General features: G+C 38.6%; 5 protein-coding genes across 7 annotated transcripts; 4 read left to right on the top strand and 1 right to left on the bottom strand.

The window, feature by feature from the left end:
- Nucleotides 1-679: 679 nt before the first annotated feature.
- LOC107043349 (separin) lies at nt 680-6,850 on the top strand. Of its 2 annotated transcripts, XM_015264817.2 has the most exons (5): nt 680-988; nt 2,970-3,598; nt 4,294-5,001; nt 5,232-5,546; nt 5,840-6,850. In XM_015264817.2, exons 1-5 carry the CDS (start codon nt 821-823, stop codon nt 5,847-5,849), a joined length of 1,830 nt encoding a protein of 609 aa, XP_015120303.1. In that variant the 5' UTR covers nt 680-820; the 3' UTR covers nt 5,850-6,850. The 2 variants fall into 2 exon arrangements, with proteins under 2 accessions (XP_015120303.1, XP_015120304.1); XM_015264818.1 differs by lacking the exon at nt 5,840-6,850 and having other exon boundaries at nt 5,232-5,550.
- LOC107043351 (mannose-1-phosphate guanyltransferase beta) lies at nt 5,587-10,948 on the bottom strand. Of its 2 annotated transcripts, none has more exons than XM_015264821.2 (6): nt 10,407-10,948; nt 10,074-10,283; nt 7,347-7,740; nt 6,946-7,107; nt 6,567-6,798; nt 5,587-6,020 (listed from the first exon to the last, which is right to left on the bottom strand). In XM_015264821.2, exons 2-6 carry the CDS (start codon nt 10,224-10,226, stop codon nt 5,852-5,854), a joined length of 1,110 nt encoding a protein of 369 aa, XP_015120307.1. In that variant the 5' UTR covers nt 10,227-10,283; nt 10,407-10,948; the 3' UTR covers nt 5,587-5,851. The 2 variants fall into 2 exon arrangements, with proteins under 2 accessions (XP_015120307.1, XP_015120306.1); XM_015264820.2 differs by having other exon boundaries at nt 10,074-10,315; nt 10,407-10,947.
- LOC107043350 (GPI mannosyltransferase 3) lies at nt 10,447-13,368 on the top strand. Its single transcript, XM_015264819.2, has 2 exons — nt 10,447-11,001; nt 12,136-13,368. The coding sequence occupies exons 1-2, from the start codon at nt 10,706-10,708 to the stop codon at nt 13,343-13,345; spliced, it is 1,506 nt and encodes a 501-aa protein (XP_015120305.1). The 5' UTR covers nt 10,447-10,705; the 3' UTR covers nt 13,346-13,368.
- LOC107043352 (coiled-coil domain-containing protein 115) lies at nt 13,353-16,099 on the top strand. Its single transcript, XM_015264822.1, has one exon. It carries the CDS (start codon nt 14,628-14,630, stop codon nt 15,141-15,143), a length of 516 nt encoding a protein of 171 aa, XP_015120308.1. The 5' UTR covers nt 13,353-14,627; the 3' UTR covers nt 15,144-16,099.
- A 562-nt stretch (nt 16,100-16,661) lies between these two features.
- On the top strand, nt 16,662-25,522 carry LOC107043333 (polycomb protein Asx). Its single transcript, XM_015264785.1, has 3 exons — nt 16,662-17,575; nt 19,916-22,464; nt 23,113-25,522. The coding sequence occupies exons 1-3, from the start codon at nt 17,293-17,295 to the stop codon at nt 23,776-23,778; spliced, it is 3,498 nt and encodes a 1,165-aa protein (XP_015120271.1). The 5' UTR covers nt 16,662-17,292; the 3' UTR covers nt 23,779-25,522.
- Nucleotides 25,523-25,571: the final 49 nt, after the last annotated feature.

The following is a 25,571-nucleotide window of genomic DNA, read 5'->3' as shown; positions in this document are numbered from 1 at the left end:
TCAGACAAGATATGAATGTTTTTTTGAGCTCAAACGAAAGAGCGGGTCGAGAAATGGCGTGCTAGGACCTCTAAAGATGGTGTTGAACCAGGGGAGACTCCTAGACCCCGCTGGACAATGTTGTCATAATTGCGCTTTTCAATTGAAACCAGACATCATCTTTAGAGAGATTTGTCATCTCTAAAGACTTGATATCTCTGCTACAAATTCTGGTCATCAACTCTGGTTTTCAGTTGAAATTGGAATTGTTAATTTACACAATAATAGGAGTGCATTGACGATTTTTTCTTAACTCGCAAAATCTTCAAACAATTTGCCACCGATTGGTGATTAAATTTTTTGGAAATAATGAAATAGAGGGGATAACGCCTTTTTTTTCAGGGGTGATTTTTCAAAAATTTATTTTAAAAAAAGTACTAACTAGCAAATGTTTTTTATTAGCTCGCAATTTCCTTCAAAATTACTTCAATGAGGAAAAAAATAAAAATTTGGAATATCTATACATGAGGGGCTAATTGATCGGATCTTAACAATAACAAGATGTTATCGCCCGGATTTACCATCGCCATCTGTTGACGGTCTCTCAAGATGAATAATTCGTTCTCATATTCTCAAACTGTTGGGCCTCTAGACTATTCTCTCCCATTTATGCCTTATTATAGAAAAAAAATTACTTTATAACAGTAGTTCCATTTGAAAATCGTAAACAACCACGACCCGAAATGTTTAAATAATCGTTGTTCGCAGTTATTATTGATCAGTGCGAAACAATCTCTGGTTAATCATCAACGGGGGCGATTGTTTCGGGAACAGTTGAAAGATGTACGGCAGAAATTTTGATAAATATGAGAGAAAGTATTTCCCGAAGAACGAGAAGCCAGGTGATCTCTGCGAGAGAATCAAGAAAATCTTCACAAAAACTGGACTGCACTCGTCTGTTGTCGAGTATGGGGCCTTCAACAAGATGATGGGCTTCGCCGCTATTGCGGTAATTATTTCCCACGATTTATGCCATTGTTATACTGTTTTAAACAATTAATTTGCTCCAGTCGTAAATCAGTCGAGAACAAGACAATTCGTTATTTTTATTTAAATGTTGACTATTATTTTTTTATGAACCTATTATTTTTTGAGAACCTATTATTTTACATAAACTTAAGACTTCACGAACCTATTGATTAAAAAAGAACCTACTAATTCCAAAGTAGTCTACAAAATGAAGAATGAATGAAGTTCTTGGAACACATTGCGAGATTAATAGGTATATTACTTCAAAGCCTATTTAATTGATTGCTTTGAGAATATCTCAGGAGGTACTAGGTTTATCGTAAATTGTCTGCGTCATTTTTCTCTTGAATATTCCCTCACATTTATGAGCTTCTTATTTATTGTGAACCTATTTGTTTTCGTAAACCTACTATTTTTCATGAACCTATTAATTAAAACAAGGAACCTACTAGTTTCAAATTTGTCTAGAAAATGAACAATGAATGAGATTTTTGTAGCATTACGAGATTAATAGGTATATTCTTTCAGAGCCTACTTGATTGACTGCTCTGATAATATCTCAAGAGTAGTAGGTTTAGAGTAGTAGGTTTATCGTAAATTGTCTGAGTCATTTTTCTCTTGAATATTCCCTCACATTTATGAGCCTCTTATTTATTGTGAACCTATTGGTTTTCGTAAACCTACTATTTTTCATGAACCTATTAATTAAAACAAGGAACCTACTAGTTTCAAATTAGAAAATGAACAACGAATGAGATTTTTGTAGCATTACGAGGTTAATAGGTATATTCCTTCAGAGCCTATTTGATTGATTGCTCTGAGAATATCTCAGGAGGTAGTAGATTTATCGTAAATTGTCTGAATCATTTTTCTCTTGAATATTCCCTCACATTTATGAGCCTCTTATTTCTTGTGAACCTATTGGTTTTCTTAAATCTACTATTTTTTATGAACCTATTAATTAACAAACGAACCTACTAGTTTCAAATTTATCTAAAAAATTAAGAATGAATGAGATTTTTGTAGCATTACGAGATTAATAGGTATATTCTTTCAGAGCCTATTTGATTGATTGCTTTGAGAATATCTCAGGAGGTAGTAGGTTTATCGTAAATTGTCTGAGTCATTTTTCTCTTGGATATTCCCTCACATTTATGAGCCTCTTATTTATTGTGAACCTATTGGTTTTCGTAAACCTACTATTTTTCATGAACCTATTAATTAAAAAACGAACCTACTAGTTTCAAATTTGTCTAGAAAATGAACAATGAATGAGATTTTTGTAGCATTACGAGATTAATAGGTATATTCCTTCAGAGCCTATTTGATTGATTGCTTTGAGAATATCTCAGGAGGTAGTAGGTTTATCGTAAATTGTCTGAGTCATTTTTCTCTTGAATATTCCCTCACATTTATGAGCCTCTTATTTATTGTGAACCTATTGGTTTTCGTAAACCTACTATTTTTCATGAACCTATTAATTAAAACAAGGAACCTACTAGTTTCAAATTAGAAAATGAACAACGAATGAGATTTTTGTAGCATTACGAGGTTAATAGGTATATTCCTTCAGAGCCTATTTGATTGATTGCTCTGAGAATATCTCAGGAGGTAGTAGGTTTATCGTAAATTGTCTGAATCATTTTTCTCTTGAATATTCCCTCACATTTATGAGCCTCTTATTTATTATGAACCTATGGGTTTTCGTAAACCTAGTATTTTTCATGAACCTATTAATTAAAAAACGAACCAACTAGTTTCAAATTTATCTACAAAATAAAGAATGAATGAGATTTTTGTACCGTTACAAGATTAATAGGTATATTTCTTCGAAACCTATTAGATTGACTGTTTTGAGAATATCTCGAGAGGTAGTAGGTTCGCAGTAAATTATCTGGGTTTTTTAAAAATTGAAAGCTATCATTATTAAATTACCCAATACTTTAATCAATCACTTCAAGGCTGGCGACGAGAAAAAAGCAGTCAACCACTTGATAGAGTCCCACGCAGTTCTCCACCGTCAGCAGGTGAACTTGAGATACAAAAAGACGGAAATCCGTGACAACTGCGGATATACCTATAAGTTCGGAGTGAATCCATCCCACTTGAAGTTCAATATCGACTGTCAGGAGGACTCACAATCCCTGGAGAGTAAATTGGCTGAGCTGCCTCGAGAGTGGTACATGGTCCAGCTGACCCAGCCCTACAAGCCCTGCAAGTGGCTCCCCGAGGCCTCCAATTCAGTTCATCCTCTTCATCTGACTGTTCTACCCACTGGCCCTGAGGCAATAGCACCCTTCACCATCACCGTTCCTGCTCCTGATAACAGCATGTACGATCTCTGCGCGGATGTCAAGAATCTCCTCGATACCAATAAGTCGAACCTCCAGGCGGAGTATGGCCATCACTCCATGTACTGGAAGATGAGGCAGAAGCAGAACAACAGGATGATGACTGCTGTCAAGGAGATGGAGTACAACTGGCTCAGGGAGTGGAGGCTCTTGCTCATTGCTGACTTGTTGGAAAATTCAGACGACACCAGGGAGATGATTGGAATTGTTGATAAACTTATCGCTGATGATCGGTCGTTGTGAGGCATTTTTTATTTCAAAATTTTTTAGCAGTTGAATTCATTCATTCATTAGAAAAAAATTTTTATTCATTGACTCTGATTTTTAATTTTTTTAAATACTCTTTTCTTTTTGGAAAGCTATTATGTTTTTTTTTCATTGATGAGGTGGAGAAAACCGTGATAAAAAATGGAGAATTTAATTAGCTTTAGAAGTATTCGAAGATAATGCCTCGTTTTATGAATTTAAAAGGCTTTTTTAGAAGGAATGGACTACTAATTTTGTCATTTTTTACTAAATTCCCTAATGACATATGATAATGATTTAAAGATATCAATAATTAAAAAACAAGCAATTAAAACCAATAATTTAAGAATTACAATTTTTGAAAATTCCGAGTATTTTCTATAAATAATTTATAGACAATGATTTTTCCACCATAAAATTCATTTGTTCGGAATTATAAAAAATTTAGTCATATTCAGAATTTAACCAGAAATCGATTTCATGCCTGAAAAAATAAAATTTCTGAGTTTAAACAAGTTTAAGCAATTTCAATTATTCATTTATAGCCAACGAATCTTTAAAAAAATAATAATTACCGTGCAAGATGTAAAATTTGTCAGTGACTTGTAGAAAATACTTGGATATCCTCAAAAAAAGACGATTCCACTGTCGACTTTCGTAGCCACTCCAATGATTTCCCTTTCCCTAGGACCCCACTATCACCCAAGACCGTATGGCTCCTGCGAAAAGTGTCAACAACAGCCGGATACCTCAGCAAAACCGAAATAGCAAGATTGATAACAGTGATTCTTCCTGACAACAAGAAGCTCGCCAGTAACTTGATCCTGTCGATTGTCAGTAAATCCAAGACGGCGACGAAGCTCCGTCAGGAGAAGAGGAAGACGACAGTGTTGATAGTGGACGAGGAAATTGATTACCTCCCCCTGGAAGCAATGGAGATCCTCCAGGATCATCCGGTCACTCGCTTCCCCTCGTTGCACGTGGCCTACGCGATGTTCAAGGAGCACGAGGAGTCGATTGTCGAGGGCTGCAAGGTCATGGTTATCAACGAGGAGAGTGGCATGGGGATTGTCAACCCCTCGAACAATCTGCCGAAGATGGAGAAGAGGTTGAGAATTTTCATGGATTACTGGCTGCCGAAGTGGCGTACCATTTATAACGCTCTTCCGGAGGAGGAGGGGCTCGCCAATGCCTTCGTTGATGCTCTCGTCAACCACGAGATCATGATGTACAATGGACATGGCAGTGGCATTCAGTATCTGCCTGGGGAGAAGATTGAAAAGCTCAGGGTCAGAGCTGCTGTTCTACTTTTTGGCTGTGGCAGTGTCAAACTTGTGCCCATTGGGGGGAGATTCCCACCTTATGGAGTGTCTAATCAGTATCTCACAGCCTGCAGGTGAGTGTTTTTATTATTTTCTTATTTAGTGTCAACATGAAATGAAAATGAATGAAATGAAAACGCTGTCCGTCAATATTATTTTAAACTGTTCATTTCATTAATTTCGTTATTATTCTTTATGTTTATTTAATTTGATTCTGCAATTGGTCATGTGAATGAAATAAAAATGAAATGAAAACTCCAGTCATTCCACCAACTCAATCTACTAAATTCCATTCTATCTCCAGCCCCTGCACCCTAGGAATGAACTGGGAAGTAACAGATCTCGACACCGACAGAATGACCTCCTGCTTCATCAGCACCTGGATCCCCTCAAAGGCTGAGAAGTCCTGGAACTACATCGACTTCGAGAAATGGAGCAATGGAACTCTCGAATTCAAATCCAATCTCGAACGCGGCAAGAAGGAGCAGTTCAACGACACCACCAGCCCATTCTTCGAGCCCGAGATGCTCAGAGCTGTGGCAATTTCCAAGAAAGTCTGCCTCCAGTTCATGACGAAAGCTGCAATCGTCGTCAGAGGACTGCCAGTCAAGGTCAAATGGTGAGAAAAACTTTATTTCTCTCACTTACAGGTAAAAATATTATTTTACAAAGTTCGTGTACATTTTTATAAATTATTCTCGTGAAAACATTTTATAAAAACCGATTGCAGTTGCACCTGGACTCGTCACGGAATATTTTCCAGAAAAATAATATGAAAAATATATATTGTAAAATTTATAATATAATAATATAGCATACATATATATTATTATATTATAAATGTTTTATTTTGGGGTATTGTCATCAGAATGGATTTTCTTCAGTCAAAAAAAAGTTCAATGCCTTTTTCAGGAATGAGTAGAGTCACATGATGACCTGGGGCTCAGGGACTGAACTGGCGATGCTCTTGTGAGGCAAGACTTGTCCACCGTTGATGTACAGCTCGTCCTTGACGATAACGTCTTCCCCGAGAACTGTTATGCCTTCCATACGCACCCAGCGACCCACCACACATCTCCACCCCACGATGCATCTGAAATTCAAATGGAACACGATTCATTTCTGATAATTAATTTACCAAAAGGGTTACACTTTTGAAAAAAAATAATATGAAAAAAATTCTATTGAAGATTAGGCGATTTTATCCTGCCATTTTGGTGAGAGGTATTTGATAGACAAAAGTATATAAATTTTTTATTTTGTATAAAAATTCTTGGGCATAAATTCTCAAAGTTTTTTTTGCTGGATTTTGATTTGTTTCTCATAATAAAAGGCAAGAAAAAACTTTGGTTCAAGGATTTTTATGAAAATAATTTCAAAAGAATGGGTTATAAAACGTACAAATTGGATTTTTCTTGAATGCTTCTGCAATTCCAATTAAAATTGAATAGAATTTTTTAGAAAAAACTCGAGAATTGTCATTCTCAACAGAAAAAAAGTGCCTAGAATTATTTCATCAATGGTGTTTTCCAAGATATTCACGAAATATTCAGTCTCACATAAAACTTCAGGCTTTAGTTTATTTTAAATATAAAAAATCCGTCTCTTCATGAAGTCAAGAGCCTCAGGTGATATTTACCCATCAAGCCAGCTGTGTTCCCTAATCGTCGCAGACTTGAGAATAGTGGAGCGTTTAATGCAGCACCCATCAGCCAAAACCACCCCAGGACCAATAGTAACATTAGGGCCAATCCTACAATTTTTTCCAATCACTGCTGTTGGGTCCACGAGGACATTGCCAACGACCCCATCACCAGAGTACAACTTCTCGGGCTGTTTCTGCCTCAGCGAGGCCAAGTACAGGCACATACCTGCGACGATAGATCGTAAAAACGTGATTATTGTGTATTTGTCAACCAAAAATATTTTTTATAACCATATTTAGAGAATTATTCTGGTTGTTAAGGATTTTTTTGTGAATAAATGATTTTATAGATAATTTTTCTCTATTCTTTTACCTTTGAGGAAGTCCTTGGGCTGTCCCACGTCCATCCAGAAGCCCTGGAGCTCCATTGCGTACAGGACATTGTCACTGGCCATCCCTGGGAATACCTCTTTCTCAATACTCGTTGGTTTCAGCTCAATTCTGCTTAGTATACTAGGATTAAATATATAAATTCCTGCAAAAAAGCGAAAATATTGTAATAACACTTGCATAATGCGAAATGTTTATTGATATTTTCTTGTAGAGGAGATAAAATGTATCCATAATAATTTTACTGTTTTTTACTTCCTAAAGTGTTCAACAAAAATTAAAAGAAAAATTAATTGACTAGTTAACTTGAATAAAATCGAAAAAAAAATCTGATGAATAAATTAATGAAGAGTATTAATTTTCTGAAGTCATTGAATTAATCACCTGCATTAATTTTATTAGAAACAAATTCCTGTGGCTTCTCGATGAAGCTCTCAATTCTTCCCTCTTTATTGTAAAGAACAACTCCATACTTGGACGGCTCTTCCACTTTGGTCACGACAATTGTTCCCTCGCCTCCATGTGATTTATGAAATTGGAACAGCTGTTTGAATGGAAAATCACAGATGATGTCTGAGTTGAGGACGAAGAAGGGCTCATCGCTCTTGGACAATATGTCTTTTGCGAGAGCTAGTGGACCAGCAGTGCCGAGGGGCTCTTTCTCGTGGGAGAATATGAGATTGACTCCCAGTTTTTCAGCCTCAGCTGACAGCTCTTTCTCCATCTCCTCGGCGCGGTAGGAGACCGCTAGGATAATCTCGGTTACGTTCGATGCTACCTGCAGACGAAGAATGGAAATTACGGCATTTCATGCAGAATTTTCTTGACTAAATGACTTATTCATTGTCTCCTCAAGTCTCTCCATTGTCTAAAATATGTGATATTTTGCATTAAGATTTTTTCTAGAAATTTTGATCTCCACATTTTCAATATATAACTTACATATTGAATTCTGATAAATTGTGACACTTCAGAAACTCTTGGATGAATTGAAAAAAGTGAGAAGATATTTTTGTAGAAAGGGGAATTCTCCATAAACAAAATTTTTTGACATTTTCTTCTAAACCTAATACTTTCCGAGATATGTACGACAAACATGCCCAAATTATTTGGTAAACATCTCAAAACCTGCCAAATTAATCGAAAAACTCAAAAGATCTTTTTTCTGTAAAATTAAATTCTCCACAAAAAATATTTATTAACATTTTCTCCTAAACCTACTACTTTTAGAGATATCTACAAAATAGTGTTTCTACAAACCCATCAACTCCCAAATGATTATTCAAACAACTTCATAAATATCCCAGAACCTCTCAGATTAATCAAAAAATCCCAAAAGATCTTTTTTCTGGAAAATTAAATTCTCCACAAAAAATATTTATTAACATTTTCTCCTAAACCTACTACTTTTAGAGATAGCTACAAAATAGTGTTTCTACAAACCCATCAACCCCCAAATGATTATTCAAACAACTTCATAAATATCCCAGAACCTCTCAGATTAATCAAAAAATCCCAAAAGATCTTTTTTCTGGAAAATTAAATTCTCCACAAAAAATATTTATTAACATTTTCTCCTAAACCTACTACTTTTAGAGATAGCTACAAAATAGTGTTTCTACAAACCCATCAACCCCCAAATGATTATTCAAACAACTTCATAAATATCCCAGAACCTCTCAGATTAATCAAAAAATCCCAAAAGATCTTTTTTCTGGAAAATTAAATTCTCCACAAAAAATATTTATTAACATTTTCTCCTAAACCTACTACTTTTAGAGATAGCTACAAAATAGTGTTTCTACAAACCCATCAACCCCCAAATGATTATTCAAACAACTTCATAAATATCCCAGAACCTCTCAGATTAATCAAAAAATCCCAAAAAATATTTTTTCTGGAAAATTAAATTCTTCACAAAAAATATCTGTTAACATTTTCTCCTAAACCTACTACTTTCAGCGATTTCTCCAAAATAGTGTGTAGACACGCCCATGAACTCCCAAATGATTATTCAAACAACTTCATAAATATCCCAGAACCTCTCAGATTAATCAAAAAATCCCAAAAGATCTTTTTTCTGGAAAATTAAATTCTCCACAAAAAATATCTATTGACATTTTCTCCTAAACCTACTACTTTTAGGGATATCTACAAAATAGTGTTTCTACAAACCCATCAACTCCCAAATGATTATTCAAACAACTTCATAAATATCCCAGAACCTCTCAGATTAATCAAAAAATCCCAAAAAATATTTTTTCTGGAAAATTAAATTCTTCACAAAAAATATCTGTTAACATTTTCTCCTAAACCTACTACTTTCAGCGATTTCTCCAAAATAGTGTGTAGACACGCCCATGAACTCCCAAATGATTATTCAAACAACTTCATAAATATCCCAGAACCTCTCAGATTAATCAAAAAATCCCAAAAAATATTTTTTCTGGAAAATTAAATTCTTCACAAAAAATATCTGTTAACATTTTCTCCTAAACCTACTACTTTCAGCGATTTCTCCAAAATAGTGTGTAGACACGCCCATGAACTCCCAAATGATTATTCAAACAACTTCATAAATATCCCAGAACCTCTCAGATTAATCAAAAAATCCCAAAAGATCTTTTTTCTGGAAAATTAAATTCTCCACAAAAAATATTTATTAACATTTTCTCCTAAACCTACTACTTTTAGAGATAGCTACAAAATAGTGTTTCTACAAACCCATCAACCCCCAAATGATTATTCAAACAACTTCATAAATATCCCAGAACCTCTCAGATTAATCAAAAAATCCCAAAAAATATTTTTTCTGGAAAATTAAATTCTTCACAAAAAATATCTGTTAACATTTTCTCCTAAACCTACTACTTTCAGAGATTTCTCCAAAATAGTGTGTAGACACGCCCATGAACTCTAAAACAAGTATCCAACCAACTTCGTGAATATCTCAGAACCCCCAAATTAATCAAAAAATCCCAAAAGATCTTTTTTCTAGAAAATTAAATTCTCCACAAAAAATATATTCTGACATTTTCCTCTAAACCCACTACTTCCGTAGATATCCCCAAAACAATCCAAACAGTAAAGCCAACTCCACGAAAATCTCACCAAAGCTTCAAACTGATGCAGCAACATGGGTTTATTCGCGAATTCCACAAGTGGCTTTGGCCTGCTGAGCGTCAAAGGGCGTAGCCTGGTCCCATACCCCCCAACAAGAATGAGCGCCCGCAGAGTTCCCATCTTCTTCCTCTTCTCCGGCATTTGTTGTCGCCAATCACCCCAACAATCCACTAAACAATCATCCCCTCAGGCACTCTCCTGCAACAGAAATCCACTTCCTCCAGCAACTCCTGTCCCTCGCACCTCTCAATCAGTAAATTGATCAAAAAACTCCGTCAACAATCCCATCTCCAGAAAAAATAAATGACTGAACCTCCTCACCTCAGTATATCCTCCAGAATGAGCCCTATCACTTCACAAATCACTACTAATTGTTGATTACACCGTCACCCATGCCACGTAGTTGTGAAACGATTGTTTACAGCCTATCAGAGACATTCAGATGCCAAAATAACCTCGACTTACCGACAAATCAGGCAAAAGGAAAAGATAAACACGAAAACATGACTTTTGAGGTGTGACAGGTGCCCCCCAGAGTGCAGCAGCTCCTCGTGCCCCAGAGGTAAACAAAAATAATCTCCAGGGAGTCGGGGTTTGTTTAAACATCACCGAAGGAGAGGATGAATAAACGAGCGTTTGGGTACCTCGTGGTCTGGCGAGTGTTGTCGGTGTACATTGTCCAGACCAGTGATGTCCCTGACGAGTACTGGCAGTCCCTGGAGGTCGCTCACAACCTCGCCTTTGGGTACGGCCACCTCACGTGGGAGTGGAGGCACAGCATCAGGAGCTACATCTACCCCTTCCTAATTTCCATTCTCTACAAAATTCTGGAACTCCTGGGGCTGGATTTCCCAGGGGCCCTGATCAATGCCCCGAGGGTCTGCCAAGCGGTGCTCAGTGCATATGCTGATTACAGGTGAAATAATTTATTTAAATTATTTAAGCGGGTGTAGTATCTTTCGAACGTTATCTCGAAGTTTTTTTTTCATCTTTGGTCATCTGAAATAAAAACGCTCTTTGAAAAAATTCAGAATTTTTTCTATTTTTTTTATCATTCCATCATAATTTTTGGGAATTTCTACGTGATGTGCCACTCAATTGGCAATTTTGGATTACGAAAGATCAAAAAAATCCAAATAACATTCGAAAGATAGTACACCCGGGCCTTAAATTATTTAATTAATATAATTTGAGCCGAGGAAATTCTATAGAAGTGATCTTAATAAAATTAATTGTAGGGGAGGGTGGGGTAAAACGGACACTTCAGACTTTTTTAAAATTATTCATAACTCAGAAACAAATTGATTAATTGAGCTCAGTTTAAACTTGTCACAAAGAGAGAGAATTGTTCTTTGTATTGAATTATTAACTTTTATCAACATTTCAGCCCCTTATTAAATCTCCCCTAGATATGCTCTTTGAAAAAATAACGAATTTTTTCCATTTTTTTTAATCATTCCATCATAATTTTTGGGAATTTCTACGTGATGTACCACTCAATTGGCAATTTTGGATTACGAAAGATAAAAAAAATCCAAATAACATTCGAAAGATAGTACACCCGGACCTTAAATTATTTAATTAATATAATTTGAACAATCTTGAATAATAATCAATTGTCAATGAAAATACCTGGAAAATTTGAGCCGAGGAAATTCTATAGAAGTGATCTCAATAGAATTAATTGTAGGGGAGGGTGGGGCAAAACGGACACTTCAGACTTTTTTAAAATTATTCATAACTCAGAAACAAATTGATCAATTGAGCTCAGTTTAAGCTTGTCACAAAGAGAGAGAATTGTTCTTTGTATTGAATTATTAAATTTTATCAACATTTCAGCCCCTTATTAAATCTCCCCTAGATATGCTCTTTGAAAAAATGAAGAATTTCTTCTATTTTTTTTCATTATTCATTCACAATTTTTCAAAACTTCTGCATGACGCAGGACTCAATTGACAATTTCAGATGACGAAAGATGAAAAAAAAACACCGAGATAACGTTCGAAAGACAGTACACCCGGGCCTTAAAAAAATTCTCGTGCCCTTCCAGATTCTACATCTGGACGAGGAGCACCTGGTCAACATTCGTCCTGACCCTCAACTGGTTCTGGTACTACTGCGCGAGCCGCACCCTGACGAACACCGTGGAGACAGCCCTCACGACAATAGCCCTCTCCACCTTCCCCTGGAGGGCCTCAAGCTCCCCAGAGAGCCCCCACTTCCTCTGGATCGTGGGCATCACCTGCGCCATCAGGCCGACCATGGCCATCACCTGGCTGCCCCTCTGCGCGTACCACCTCCTCACCACCTCGAAGACGCTCCCCCAGGCACTCCTCCCATACTTCGTCATCGGCTTGACAACCCTCACCTACTCCATAGCAATCGACACCTATTGCTACAACCACCTGGTCCTGACTCAGTGGGAGTTCTTCAAAGTTAATATTCTGAACAACATCGCAGGGTTCTACGGGACCCACCACCCCCTCTGGTACTTCACATCAGCACTCCCAGTTCTGCTTGGAGTTTACGTTATTTACCTCCCCATTGCTGCGTACCAAGTCCTGAGGCATTCGCGGATAAGTTCCAGTGAATTTATTTTACTCTTCACCATCCTCTGGACAATTTCAGTTTATTCTCTCCTGGAGCACAAGGAGCTCCGGTTCATTCTCCCGATTCTCCCCATGATCATCTTCGTCTGCACGTGCACAAAGATCCCAGATGTGTTGAAAGCCTCCGAGAACCTGAGAAGGATCTTCATCGGGGTCTTCGTGCTGACGAATTTGATACCCTTGTCGTATTTCAGTTTTGTGCACCAGAGGGGAACCCTCGAGGTGATGAGGGTGTTGAGGCAGGAGTTGGGGAGGCTCGAGGGTAGTCATGGGCGACGAGGGGTCGATGTCATGTTCCTGACTCCCTGTCATGCCCTCCCTCTGTACAGTCATCTCCACAGGAATGTCACCACCAAGTTCCTGGGGTGCGAACCGAATTTGGGGGGTGAGGAGGGCTATGTGGACGAGGCTGAGGGGTTCTTTGAGGAGCCGATGGGCTGGATCGAGCGGACATTTGGGGGTGACAGGGGGTGGGAGGAGGAGGGTTTACTGCCTAGGTTTGTGGTGCTGTTTGATAATGTTGAGGGGAGGGTTCAGAGGTTCTTGGGGTTCTATGAGCTGATTGCGAGGAGGCTCAATGCACATATCAGTCAGGGCAATAATGGGAAGTACATTGGGGTTTATAGGCTTAAGCTGGTGCGGGATTCGTAGGGGTGGGAGAGCCTCTGGGAGTGATGGGCTCAGAAGTTTTTTTAAGAGATTTTTTTATGGAGAATTTTGTGAACTGAAGTCGCTTCTTGATATTTTTTTCGGGAGCCTACTAGTCTCAGAGGTATTTAAAAAATGCGGTATGATATTGAGATAGCAGGAGAATGTAGAAAATGTGCAGACTTTTTTGAGAATATCTTTAACAGTTAACACTAGCGGAATATTTTTTTTGTGGAACTATTAGTTTTAGAGATATTTTAAAAGTTAACAATGGAATTTCACGATAATAGGAGGATATTGCAGGAGATTTTTCGAGGGAAATTTGATGGACCAAGGGGCTATTGATATTTGCTGGTGAACCTGCTAGTTTCAGGGACTTGAAAAACGCATCATGGAATTTTAGGTATTAGTAGGTGCATATAATAAAATGTGCAAATTGTTTTGAAAATATCGATAATAGGCTTGGAATCTTTTTTCCAGTCTATTGTTGATATTTCCTATTAGTGAATCTATTAGTTGCAGAAATATTTGCAAAATGGAGGATCAAAATTCAAATTATTAGAGTTTAGTCAAGCCTATTATAGTTAACAATATCTATAATAGGCTTGGAATATTTTTTTCTTAGCTCTTTGAAGATATTTCCTACTAGTGAACCTATTAGTCGCAGAAATATTTGCAAAATGCAGGTTCAAAATTCAAATTATTAGAGTTTAAAGAAATAGGCTGAGGATTTATTGGTGTTAGTTGCTGAGCCTACTTCTCTGAGAGTTGTATAAATTAACTATAAAATTGTAAATTATTAGAAGAAAATGTACGGTAACATCTCTAAAACTAATAAATTTAGAAACGCCAAAAACCCTTTTTCATGAACCTACTAATTTGAACATCTAGTAGGAGAAGAACTAATTCGCATATTACGTTTCCAGTATTTCCGAAGCTAGTAGGTTCATCGAGAAACTCCGAAGGCTATTTTTTAAGATAATTTAACGATCTAAACACGATGTTTCACTACTTAAACCTACTAGTTTCCGAGATATTTAAAAACCAATCTGTGCACTCGTTCCAGCCTTATCATTATCAATTTAAATTTTGTAAGACTGCGCGCGCACTTGCGGCCATTGTCGTGGTAAATCATAAACACAAATGTAAACATCAGTCACGAGGAGATCCTCACTGATCCTCACATCACAAAAAGCCAAATAAAAAACGTACAAAAAATCTAAATAATTGTTATCGACTGGACAAATCAATAAATCATCTCCACTGGGGGAAAAGTTAAGTAAAAATGAAGGAGGATATCACCGAAGTCTGTGAGAAGCTGGACAACCTGCTGCTCCAGACCCTGGACCTCATGGAGGAGAAGGTGGTGACGACAATTCAGCTGGAGAATCATCTTCGTGATGGGCACCTGGAGCTGGCGAAGGCGAGGTACATCCAGGGGAAGGAGACAGTGGGGATGCTCAGGGTGCCCCAGGACACGGCGATAACCTCCCTCTTCAACCTGGAGACGTCCTATCCGGAGCACAGCGACGACGAGACCGAGCCGAGCACCTCCCCCATCCCTCGTTTCTCGATTAACCTCAAGGATAGAGAGGAGATTAAGGAGATTCAGGATCCTCTCAAGTGGTTCGGAGTTCTCGTCCCCCAGAGTCTGAAAACCGCTCAGAAACGCTTCCAGGAGTCGCTGTATCTTTCTGCCAGGATCAGTGATATTGGGGCTGAACTCAACGTCATCTCCAAGGATTTTGAGGCTGTTAAGAAAGTTAAAGGTCAATTGCTGGAGAGGGATAATAGGGAGTAGAATTATGGAATTGTAATGTGGAGGGGGAAGGTTCAAGGGGAAAATAGGTCCTTTTTGGAATAAATTCTATGAGTTACTGAAAAGGTTCTTTAATTTTTTTTTATGAGTCTATCAGTTGCGAAGGATTTTGCGGATTAGTAGGTGCAGTTTTGGGATCCAGTGATTTTAATGCAGATCAGAATGAGTTTGGAAATAAAAATTCTAGGCCTGTACCTATTACCGGACATTTTTTTTTAAACCTACTAGTTTTTAAGATTTTTGCGGACAATTAGGCACAGTTTTGGGATCCACTGATTTTAATGCAGATCAGAATGAGTTTGGAAATAAAAATTCTAGGGCTGTACCTATTGCCGGACATATTTTTTTAAACCTACTAGTTTTAACGATTTTTGCGGACAAGTAGACGCAGTTTTAGGATCCAGTGATTTTAATGCAGATCAGAATGAGTTTGGAAATAAAAATTCTAGGGCTGTACCTATTACCGGACATATTTTTTTTTAAACCTACTAGTTTTGACGATTTTTGCGGACAATTAGGCACAATTTTAGGATCCACTGATTTTAATGCAGATCAGAATGAGTTTGGAAATACAAATTCTAGGGCTGTACCTATTACCGGACATTTTTTTTTAAACCTACTAGTTTTGAAGATTTTTTGCGGACAAGTAGGCACAGTTTTGGGATCCAGTGATTTTAATGCAGATCAGAATGAGTTTGGAAATAAAAATTCTAGGGCTGTACCTATTACCGGACATATTTTTTTTTAAACCTACTAGTTTTGGCGATTTTTGCGGACAAGTAGGCACAGTTTTGGGATATCCAGTGATTTTGTTGCAGATCAGAATGAGTTTGGAAATAAAAATTCTAGGACTATACCTATTACCGGATATTTTTTTATAAACCTACTGTAGATAGATTAATAGGACAATCTGATCAGGAGCTTGGAGAAAAAGTAGGTTTAGCAGTAGATTTACAAAAAATAAATAAATCAATTACAAATTCCACCTTTTTCTATTTTTACCGAGCCTACTAACTTCACAGATATCACCATCCATCAAATAGGCGCCCTCAGAAGCTTACAGAATTAATCCACCCCATAAAAAACCCCAACGGTGCAATTACCGCATAAATAACACCATAAATATTTCTCGAAATAACCCACAAACCAAAAAAAAAAAATCCGCAAAATTCGAAATCCAAAAATTATGATTTTCCCAACAGCAACAATCCCCCCCAAACCTACTACCTACTACCCCTCATGAGAACTCGCCCAAGTCTGCAACCCCCACCCCATTGGTCCCCACTGACGACAGACCAACCAATCGCCCCCTCCCCCTCCCCCCCTCAAACCCCCAAAAAAATGATGACTAGCAATGACTTCAAAAATTCTCCCCCCTCCCCCACCCCTCCTTAAATCCTGCCAAAACCCGCCCCNCCCCTCCCCCACCCCTCCTTAAATCCTCCCAAAACCCGCCCCTAAAAAAATTCCCCAAAATTCTCTCGACATAACCCCCCAAAACAAAGGCGATTCAACGTCGCAAATAGAGAACGCGGCTTCGCACAAGGCAAACATGGCCGAACAAAGCGACCCAGCCAGTTGCTGAGTCCCTGTCCTGTCAACCAAAACCCCAGCGAGGGGTGAAACAATATCAAAACAACCAGGACCAAAGCGAATAAACAATATTCACGGAAAATAAGAACTGTCGTACATCAGTAATGAGAGATATTAATAAAAAATCAAGGAACAATCACTCTTGTGAAACAATGTGGAGTTGACTTCTGTGTACGCATGTATGTGTGTATGTTTTTTTCACCATCTAGGAATGATAAAAGCCCAATAAATCACGAAATAATTGTGTCGATTATTGAGAGAGGATGGAACGATTGATTCTGGATAATTATGAATTTCTATCTGTTTGCGGATAATTATGAGGAGTCATTGTTATGGGAGAGGTACTGTCGAGATGGTCTCGAGGAGAAACAGTGACATCGAGTGATAATAACCGAGGAAGTGATGATAATTTGTTGATAAGTTTGAGGATTCATCTGCAATGCCCCAAAAAGAGCATTTTCTTGGGGATAATCCAAGGGAATCTGAGCATCCGCCTTATTTGTTGTGAGGTTAAACGATTGATGTGCGATAGTTGGTCATGATGGACATTGAGGTGGAGACTGGCAAGGACAGGGCTGGGGATATCAATCCCGGCTGCTCCAGCTACTCGGGTATGGTGCACAGTAAGAAGGTCATCAAGCATGCATTGAGACAGCAGGCGAAGAGACGGAGGAAAAATACGACAATTGCGAGTGGCAATTCCAGGGCACTGCCGCAAATTGTTGTTAAACCACTGGCACCACCACCTGCACCTCCACCAGTTATCACACCACCGGTGCCAGTTGATGATCCACCAGCTTCCATACAGCATAATAATACTGGTGAGTTGGTTGGGATTGAGGGAGGTCGTTCCTTTTCATGGGGGCAGGTGAAGAAAACAACATTTGGCTTTTTGTTATTTGATGCGAGGGAGAAAAAAATTATTTGAATTGGATGAATGTCGGTGAAGAAGGAAATCAAATTTATCTTGTTGTTGGTTCGTATAAATTGGAAAAATAACGATTGAATTAGTGTTTTCTTTTGATGATGTTGGAGGAAAAAATTTAATTTGTCTCGTTTTTTCACATAAATGATAAAAGTAACAATTAAATGAATTTTGTTTTGTTATTCTTTCGGATTTCAAGAGAAGTTGGTGAAGAAGAAAATAGAATTAATCACGTTATTTCATATAAATTGTTGAAATAACAGTTAAATTAAAGTTGTTTTCTTTTAATGATGCTGGAGAAGAAAATAACACTCATCCAATTCGCATTTGTGTTGTGAATTTCCTATTTACATTGATCAACGTTTAAATATATTAATCGAAATCAAAAAATAGTAAAACAATTGATAATCTAAGTTTCCAATTTAGATGATAAATTATTATTTTTTTGACTTATGCATCGCTTTGGCGTTACCAACGTTTTCTTTAATTAGGTAAAAAATTATTTGAATTGGATGAATGTCGATGAAGAAGGAAATCAAATTTATCTTGTTGTTGTTTCGTATAAATTGAAAAAATAACAATAGAATTAGTGTTTTCTTTCGATGATGTTGGAGGAAAAAATTTAATTTGTCTCGTTTTTTCACATAAATGATAAAAGTAACAATTAAATGAATTTTGTTTTGTTATTCTTTCGTATTTCCAGAGAAGTTGGTGAAGAAGAAAATAGAATTAATCACGTTATTTCATATAAATTGTTGAAATAACAGTTAAATTAGTGTTGTTTTCTTTTAATGATGCTGGAGAAGAAAATAACACTCATCCAATTCGCATTTGTGTTGTGAATTTCCTATTTACATTGAGCAACGTTTAAATATATTAATCGAAATCAAAAAATAGTAAAATAATTGATAATCCAAGTTTCCAATTTAGATGATAAATTATTATTTTTTTGACTTATGCATCTCTTTGGCGTTACAAACGTTTTTTTTAATTAGGTAAAAAATTATTTGAATTGGATGAATGTCGGTGACGAAGGAAATCAAATTTATCTTGTTGTTGGTTCGTATAAATTGGAAAAATAACGATTGAATTAGTTTTCTTCTGATGATGTTGGAGGAAAAAATTTAATTTGTCTCGTTTTTTCACATAAATGATAAAAGTAACAATTAAATGAATTTTGTTTTGTTATTCTTTCGGATTTCAAGAGAAGTTGGTGAAGAAGAAAATAGAATTAATCACGTTATTTCATATAAATTGTTGAAATAACAGTTAAATTAAAGTTGTTTTCTTTTAATGATGCTGGAGAAGAAAATAACACTCATCCAATTCTCATTTGTGTGAAATAAAAATTATGCATGTTCACATCATGCTCCAACATGCCTTAAAATCACTGTGGAGATGACAATGTTGTTTAGCGGATTTCAGTTATGTCTGAGGGATGGGAAAGGAGGTACTTTTGTAGAGAATTTAATGGCCTACATAAAATGTCTCTTGGGATTTTTAGACAATTTCTGAAGTTTGTGAGGTATTTTAAAAATAGCGAACGATTTTTTCCAGTCAAGTTCATTCATATCTTCCCCCAGGGATGGCCATCCGTCTTCAGATTCTTCAATATTAAAAGAATTTCCTATTTACATTGATCAACGTTTAAATATACTAATCGAAATTAAAAAATAGTAAAATAATTGATAATCTAAGTTTCCAATTTAGACGATAAATTATTATTTTTTTTATTTATGCATCTCTTTGGCGTTACAAACGTTTTCTTTAATTAGGTAACGTCAATTATATAAGATTTCTTCTAAATTCATCTTTTCATTCAACTTGACTCTGTTTTAAATTATTTAATTTCAAATATCCCCGTTACTCTCACTTATTGATGGTGAATGAAATATTTAACAATATGGATCTGTAAATTTTCCATTAAAAAAATAATACTAAATTTCTCCCCAGGGATTTCCGATTATCCAAATAATCGTCAATCTTCCCAACTAAATTACTGATTAATAAACAATTCAAAATATTTAAATCGACGATTACTTCAATAATTAAAACTTACGAATGATATTAACCAATCGACTACTTAATAATTGAACGGTAATTACAATTTACGACCATGGCTATCCCCCCTCGCCCCCTAATTCATAAAAAGAATACCCCAATGGGCCCCCAAGAGTGCTTATTCCCCTGGAATCTCTCCAGTCCTCCACTAACCCCTTAAATCCAAAATTTAAAGTTGAAGAGCCAGCAGCAACGATGCGCGAAGTGCTGGCGAGTCTCCCAGGCTTCAGCCTAAAGTCCTCCCGCCGAAGATCCACGAAGAAGTTGTCAGCAGCAGCTCAACTGGAGGCAGGTCTGGTGGACCTGGAGTCCCCGGCAAGTATCCTGGCAAGTACGAGCCTGCGCGCCCTCCTGAACAGGCACACCTTCCAGGGTCTCCCGCCGCTGTACCAGCGCAAACTGGCGCAGCTGTTGCCCTCAGTGGACCGTCAGGACGCCGCGACCTCCGGCCTGAACAACGAATTCTTCGCCCGAGCCTGCCTCGAGTGGAGGAAACGCCTGGCAGAGGGTGAATTCACCCCCGAGAACCAGCAACGACTGAAAATGGAGGCTGAGAGGGACAAGAACAAACTGGACCCCTGGAAACTGAAGCACTTCGAGCCCATCTGGGGCGACAAGAGAGAGCCAAAAGTCCGTCTAGGCATCCACTGCATCAACGAAACGAGAGCCGCACCTCATGGAGGCGCCGTCACAAGATCAAGCCTGAGATTGAGACTGGAGAGCACCCATGAGCCCATCACAACCCCCATCACCCCACCCCCAAAACTAATATACACGAGACAGAGTAACCCTGACAAGACTGAAACCGAAAGGGAGAATGAGACTGAAGTTGATGTTGAAGTTGATGCTGACATCGCTCCAACAATCGAGGATGCCAAGGAGCCTGAGGCAGTGCCCATCGTCTTCGAGGGAGCGTCACCAGAGCCCGAGGCACCCCCAGTGATACCTGAGAGCTTAACACCTCCAACGATCGAGGAGCAAGAGCCAGAAGTCGAAGCTGAACCAGAGCCTCAACCTGAGCCTGAGCCTGAACCTCCCCAGGAGATAGACCTGGAGCAGGAGCAGAGTTACCCTGAGGCAGGTGAGGGCAGTCCAGCGATGCAAGAGCCAATGGAGATAGAGCTTCAGGAGGAGTTGCACGAGGAAATGTCCGAGGAAGTCCAGCTGGAGCTGAACCTCCCGAAGGTTCTGGAAGGGGAAGCCCCCCAGGAGGTCCCAGAGGCCATTCCCAGCGCAGTGCCCGAGCCCTCGAGGGTGGAGTTCCCTCCAGAAGAGCCCGAGATCTTCGTCTCGACGATAATCCCATCGCCCACAGTAGCAAAGCCAGATATTCCTGAGGAATCAGTGATTGAAATCCCCGCAGACTGCGATCCCCCGATCCTCAACGACTGTCACACTCTGGCGATGAACCTCGATGTCACTGAGATAGCCCTGGACCCCCAGGAGCCCTTCGAGGAGTTTTCCTCCCCGAAGCAAGACAAGATGTTTGAAATTCCCGAGTGCGAGAGTGCAGCTGCTGTCGAGAGCATCTGCGAGCCAGTGAAGACACCCGAGGGCCTCATAATCGAGGAGCACGTGATAAATGTCCAGATTGAGGACAATGGGATGCCCCAAGTGCTGCCCCAGAGCGTTCCAGACACCGAGCCAATACCCGAGGGAATGGAGATCGACTCCGAGACACTTCAGAGGATCCACGAGCTGGAGGTGCGAGGGGAGATGAGGGAGGCCTACGAGGAGATCTCAGGGTGCACCGAGGAGATAATCTATCCCATTCTCGAGGGCATGGACATGGGATCGAGTGGGTCTGACGAGGCTGAGGGCCAGAATGGAGTTGTCGAGGGCGAGGAGATCAGGGAGGCTGAGATGACAGAGTCCAATGAGGACGAGGAGCTCAGGGATGCCAATAACTACGTCTGCTCGGAGATGCTGGACTGCAGTTGGAGTGTTGATCCACCTGTGGGGAATAATTCGGGGATTGAGCCATCTGCACAGGACATTCAGGTGCCTTGGCCACTGGTGGCTGCTGCACTCGATGGCTCGGTCGCTGCTAACATCACTGTCACCACTCAGGAGGACTGCAGTGACACATCCACCACCACTGACTCCACCACCAGTGTCAATCCTCCTCAGGTTGTCCAGCAGGTGCAGCAGGTCCAGCAGTTTAGCAACGAGAGCCTCAGCAGCTCATCAAGCAATGAGGGGGTGAATTGTGTGGCACTTTCTGTCGCACAGGCCACTCCATTCACTGAGACCATGACCCTCAATGCTCCTGTCACATCGTGTCTTCTGAAGAATGTTCAGCAGAGCTCGCCCATCATCGCTTTTCCACCTCTACAGTCCATCAGGTTTGTCCCAAGGTTTCAGCAGAGTGTCAACTCCAGGATTCAGGGGGCGCAGAACAGCATTGGGAGGATTGGCACTGGCATCAGGCCCGGTGGCCCTCAGGTGCCTGTTGTTCAGGGACATCCGCAGAGTGCAATAGTTGTGCAGCAGCATCAGACTGCCATCTCGGTGCCTGCTGTCACACAGGGGAGGCAGATCGTTGCTAATATGCAGCCACAGTATACTAGTCCTAGTGTTAATCCGAGGTCGAGGTCTGGGGGGCAGGTTGGGTACAGGGGCTCCAGGAATGGGGGGAAAGAGCAGGGCAGCAGGAGCAGGAGCTCCACCAAGGAACCGCCTGGCGCGGTCAATCTCGAGAGGAGCTATCAGATCTGTCAAGCGGTAGGTTTTTTATTTTTTGGGGTAGGTTTTTGGAGGTTTGGAATTGCTTTTGAAGTCTACATCTGGAAATGAGATGTCTTTTTTTTATCAAGTATTTTTTTGTCGGTTATGGTTTCGTATTTTATTAATTTTTTTATTAAATAATTCGTTGAATTAATTGATTAATTTTTTTAATGAATTTTTTAATTTTGTGAATTCAAGTAAATTTGATTTTTTATCATTTTTTTATCGTTAGTTACGATTTTTCGGGTTTTATCAATTTTTTATTAATTAATTTCTTGAATTTTTAATGTTGTGGATTTCAATTTAAATTACGATCGAATCGTTCCTGGAATTTTTTATCAGTTATTATTATCTCGTGTTTCATTAATTATTGTTTTATTTATTAATTAATTCCTTGAATTTTTAATGTTGTGGATTTAAATTTAAATTACGATCGAATCGTTCCCGGAATTTTTTATCAGTTATTATTATCTCGTGTTTCATTAATTATTGTTTTATTTATTACTTAATTCCTTGAATTTTTCATGTTGTGAATTTGAATTTAAATTACGATTAAATTGTTCATGGAATTGTTTATTTGTCTTGTAAATGAAACAGAATTGTTTTTTTTACGTTTACCAGTCAATAACAGCTGTAATTTTCCAGGTAATTCAAAGTTCCCCAAATCGAGATCAGTTGAAGGCCCACCTGAAGCCCCCTCCGAGTCTGCTGGCGCGTGGTGACGGTGCATTCACGACGAATAAATCCGGAGGGAGAACGATAACAACGGTCAAGGCCCAGAAGCAGCCCATCAGCCACAGCAAGAACCCCAACAAGACCCAGACGGTGATGCTGCGCCAGGTCTTCACGACAACTCGTCAGCAGCCCGTGGAGATGACCGAGGGCACCCCCACGACGACAGTCGCTCAGTTGGGGGCAGTTGCTGGCAATGGATCCACCAATTTTGGACAGTACATCCTCGTCCAGAGGACTGGAGTGAGTGACGGAGCCCCAAGGGCATCTTCAGCACCTCCTTTACCACCTCAAATTGCAGGACTTGGGGTGGGGGTTCATCTAGTGCGAGGGAGGCCTGCTAGTGCTGGTGAGGGCTCGCATCAGGCTGTCACGCTCAAGGCCAGGGGGGGAGCTGATGGACGAGGGGGCGGCGGGGCTGAGCCTGCTGCACCTGGGGTCATCATGGGCGGCGATCCTCCTCCACCCTGCGAATGCCACATGAGGGGCGCCATGGTCATCTGTCGACAGTGCGGGGCCTTCTGCCATGATGACTGCATGGGACCTCAGAGAATCTGCGCCACTTGCCTCATTCGCTGATGATTTGGTTCTTCATTAGGGGTATTTCTGTGCTCAAGGGGAGGGGGAGTTTTCGGGAAGACAATCTTGACATTTTTTAGCTAAAGGGATCGGCAATGGGGGTTCGAGGGCTAATGGGGCTTGATGATTGGCTTTTTAATTTTTGGATTGTCTTTATTAATGAGAAATGGCGAAAGAGGCAGGAGGAAAAGGAAATGAATTTATGAAATTTTCTGGCGATTTTACTTATGATTGAGATAATTCAGAAATTAATAACGCAGGGTAATTTGCATCTGAAGGTTTTTTAATTGCTCATTTCGGAAAAGTCCTGACATTTTTTATCAAAATTGATCATTAATGGGGGATTCGAGGGCTGATGGGGCTTGATGATTAGTTTTTTAATTTTTTGATTGTCTTTATTGGTGAGAAATGGAAAATGAGAAAAAGAAAAACGGAATTTATGCAATTTTTTGCTGATTTTACCTATGATTAAGATAATTCAGAGATTAATAATTCAGATTAATTAGTATCTGAATTTTTTTAATTGCTCGTTTCGTAATTATTTTCGGAATAGAGCCATTTTAGGGAAAATGTTAGAAGAATTTTTTTGTAGAAGCGAAAATTTTCTGAAAAGAATTTTTTTAATGCAAAAAGTTCCTCATTATCGAGATAATAAAAAAATGATAAATTCACTGATCAATTCTTGATAACGAATCGTTCTTAGAAGGTCAAGAGACATTCTTTAATTCAAATTTTTGCATTCCTCCACCACTTGAGCACAAAAATAAATTCACTACGAGAATAAAATTTCCAGCAAAATGTAAACAAAAAGCATCCACAGGAATTAGAGTTCAAATTCAAATGAAAAACGTAATTACCTAAACTTTAATTAATTATAGTTTTTATTTATAAAATGCAAGAGCGATTTTTCTCTACGTGAAATATTGTCATTTTCTCATCATCACGAATGAATGCATTTTTCATTAATATATCTGTAATTTTAATTTAATTGTACATTAAATTATCAATGTGTAATATTAAACGTATAGAAAAATTGTTCATCAACAACATCACGAGAAAAGCCAATTTCTCACTTCGTTTTACGTGTAGATATTTTTTTTTATACTATTGTATAAATATTTTTCTAATTACGCTACCTGTGTTTGTCGAACTCGCGCCATATATTTTACTATTTAAAATAGAAGGAAGAGAAAACAACTGGAGAAATTTATTTCATTAACTTTATCCTATTGTACACGCTTACTGCGCGATGAAGCTCAACTATATAGGCAGAAAATAAATTTAGATGAGAGCATTAATGATAGTGATTGATTATTTCAGTAGTTATGAGGAGAAATGCAGCGGAACAGAGCAGAACAGCTCGATTTTTCGATCTCTTTGATGAATAATTAAACATCACGATAAAATATTGAAGAAAATTTACCACTGGACATTGAATTAAATTTTTTAAAAAATTGCACTTCACCTCATCACTTCAGATATCAATTGACAGCCACAATATCGCCTCGTTACAATGCAATAATTGAACAGTTGTAAATAATTATCGATACTGTTCCCCAAAAATTTCAGGTATTATTAAACAAAATGATACTGCAGAGATTAACGATAATCGGTTGAATTTCACCCACAAATGGAGCAATACCCACGATGATATCCATAGGGTATAAACAATTGTAAACTGTTTATTATTATAAACAATTAGATTCGAGCAGATTAAACAATTGAATAAACATTCAAAGTAAAATTCACCTTTAAATTTATTAAATCCTCAATCAAGGATACGAAATTCGATG

This window comes from Diachasma alloeum, unplaced genomic scaffold (assembly GCF_001412515.2).
Source record: "Diachasma alloeum isolate Michigan unplaced genomic scaffold, Dall2.0 Dall_scaffold_00558, whole genome shotgun sequence".
Taxonomy (NCBI): Eukaryota; Metazoa; Arthropoda; class Insecta; order Hymenoptera; family Braconidae; genus Diachasma; species Diachasma alloeum.
Note: the sequence above shows the minus strand (reverse complement) of the source record. Positions and strands in the feature narration are given on the sequence as shown.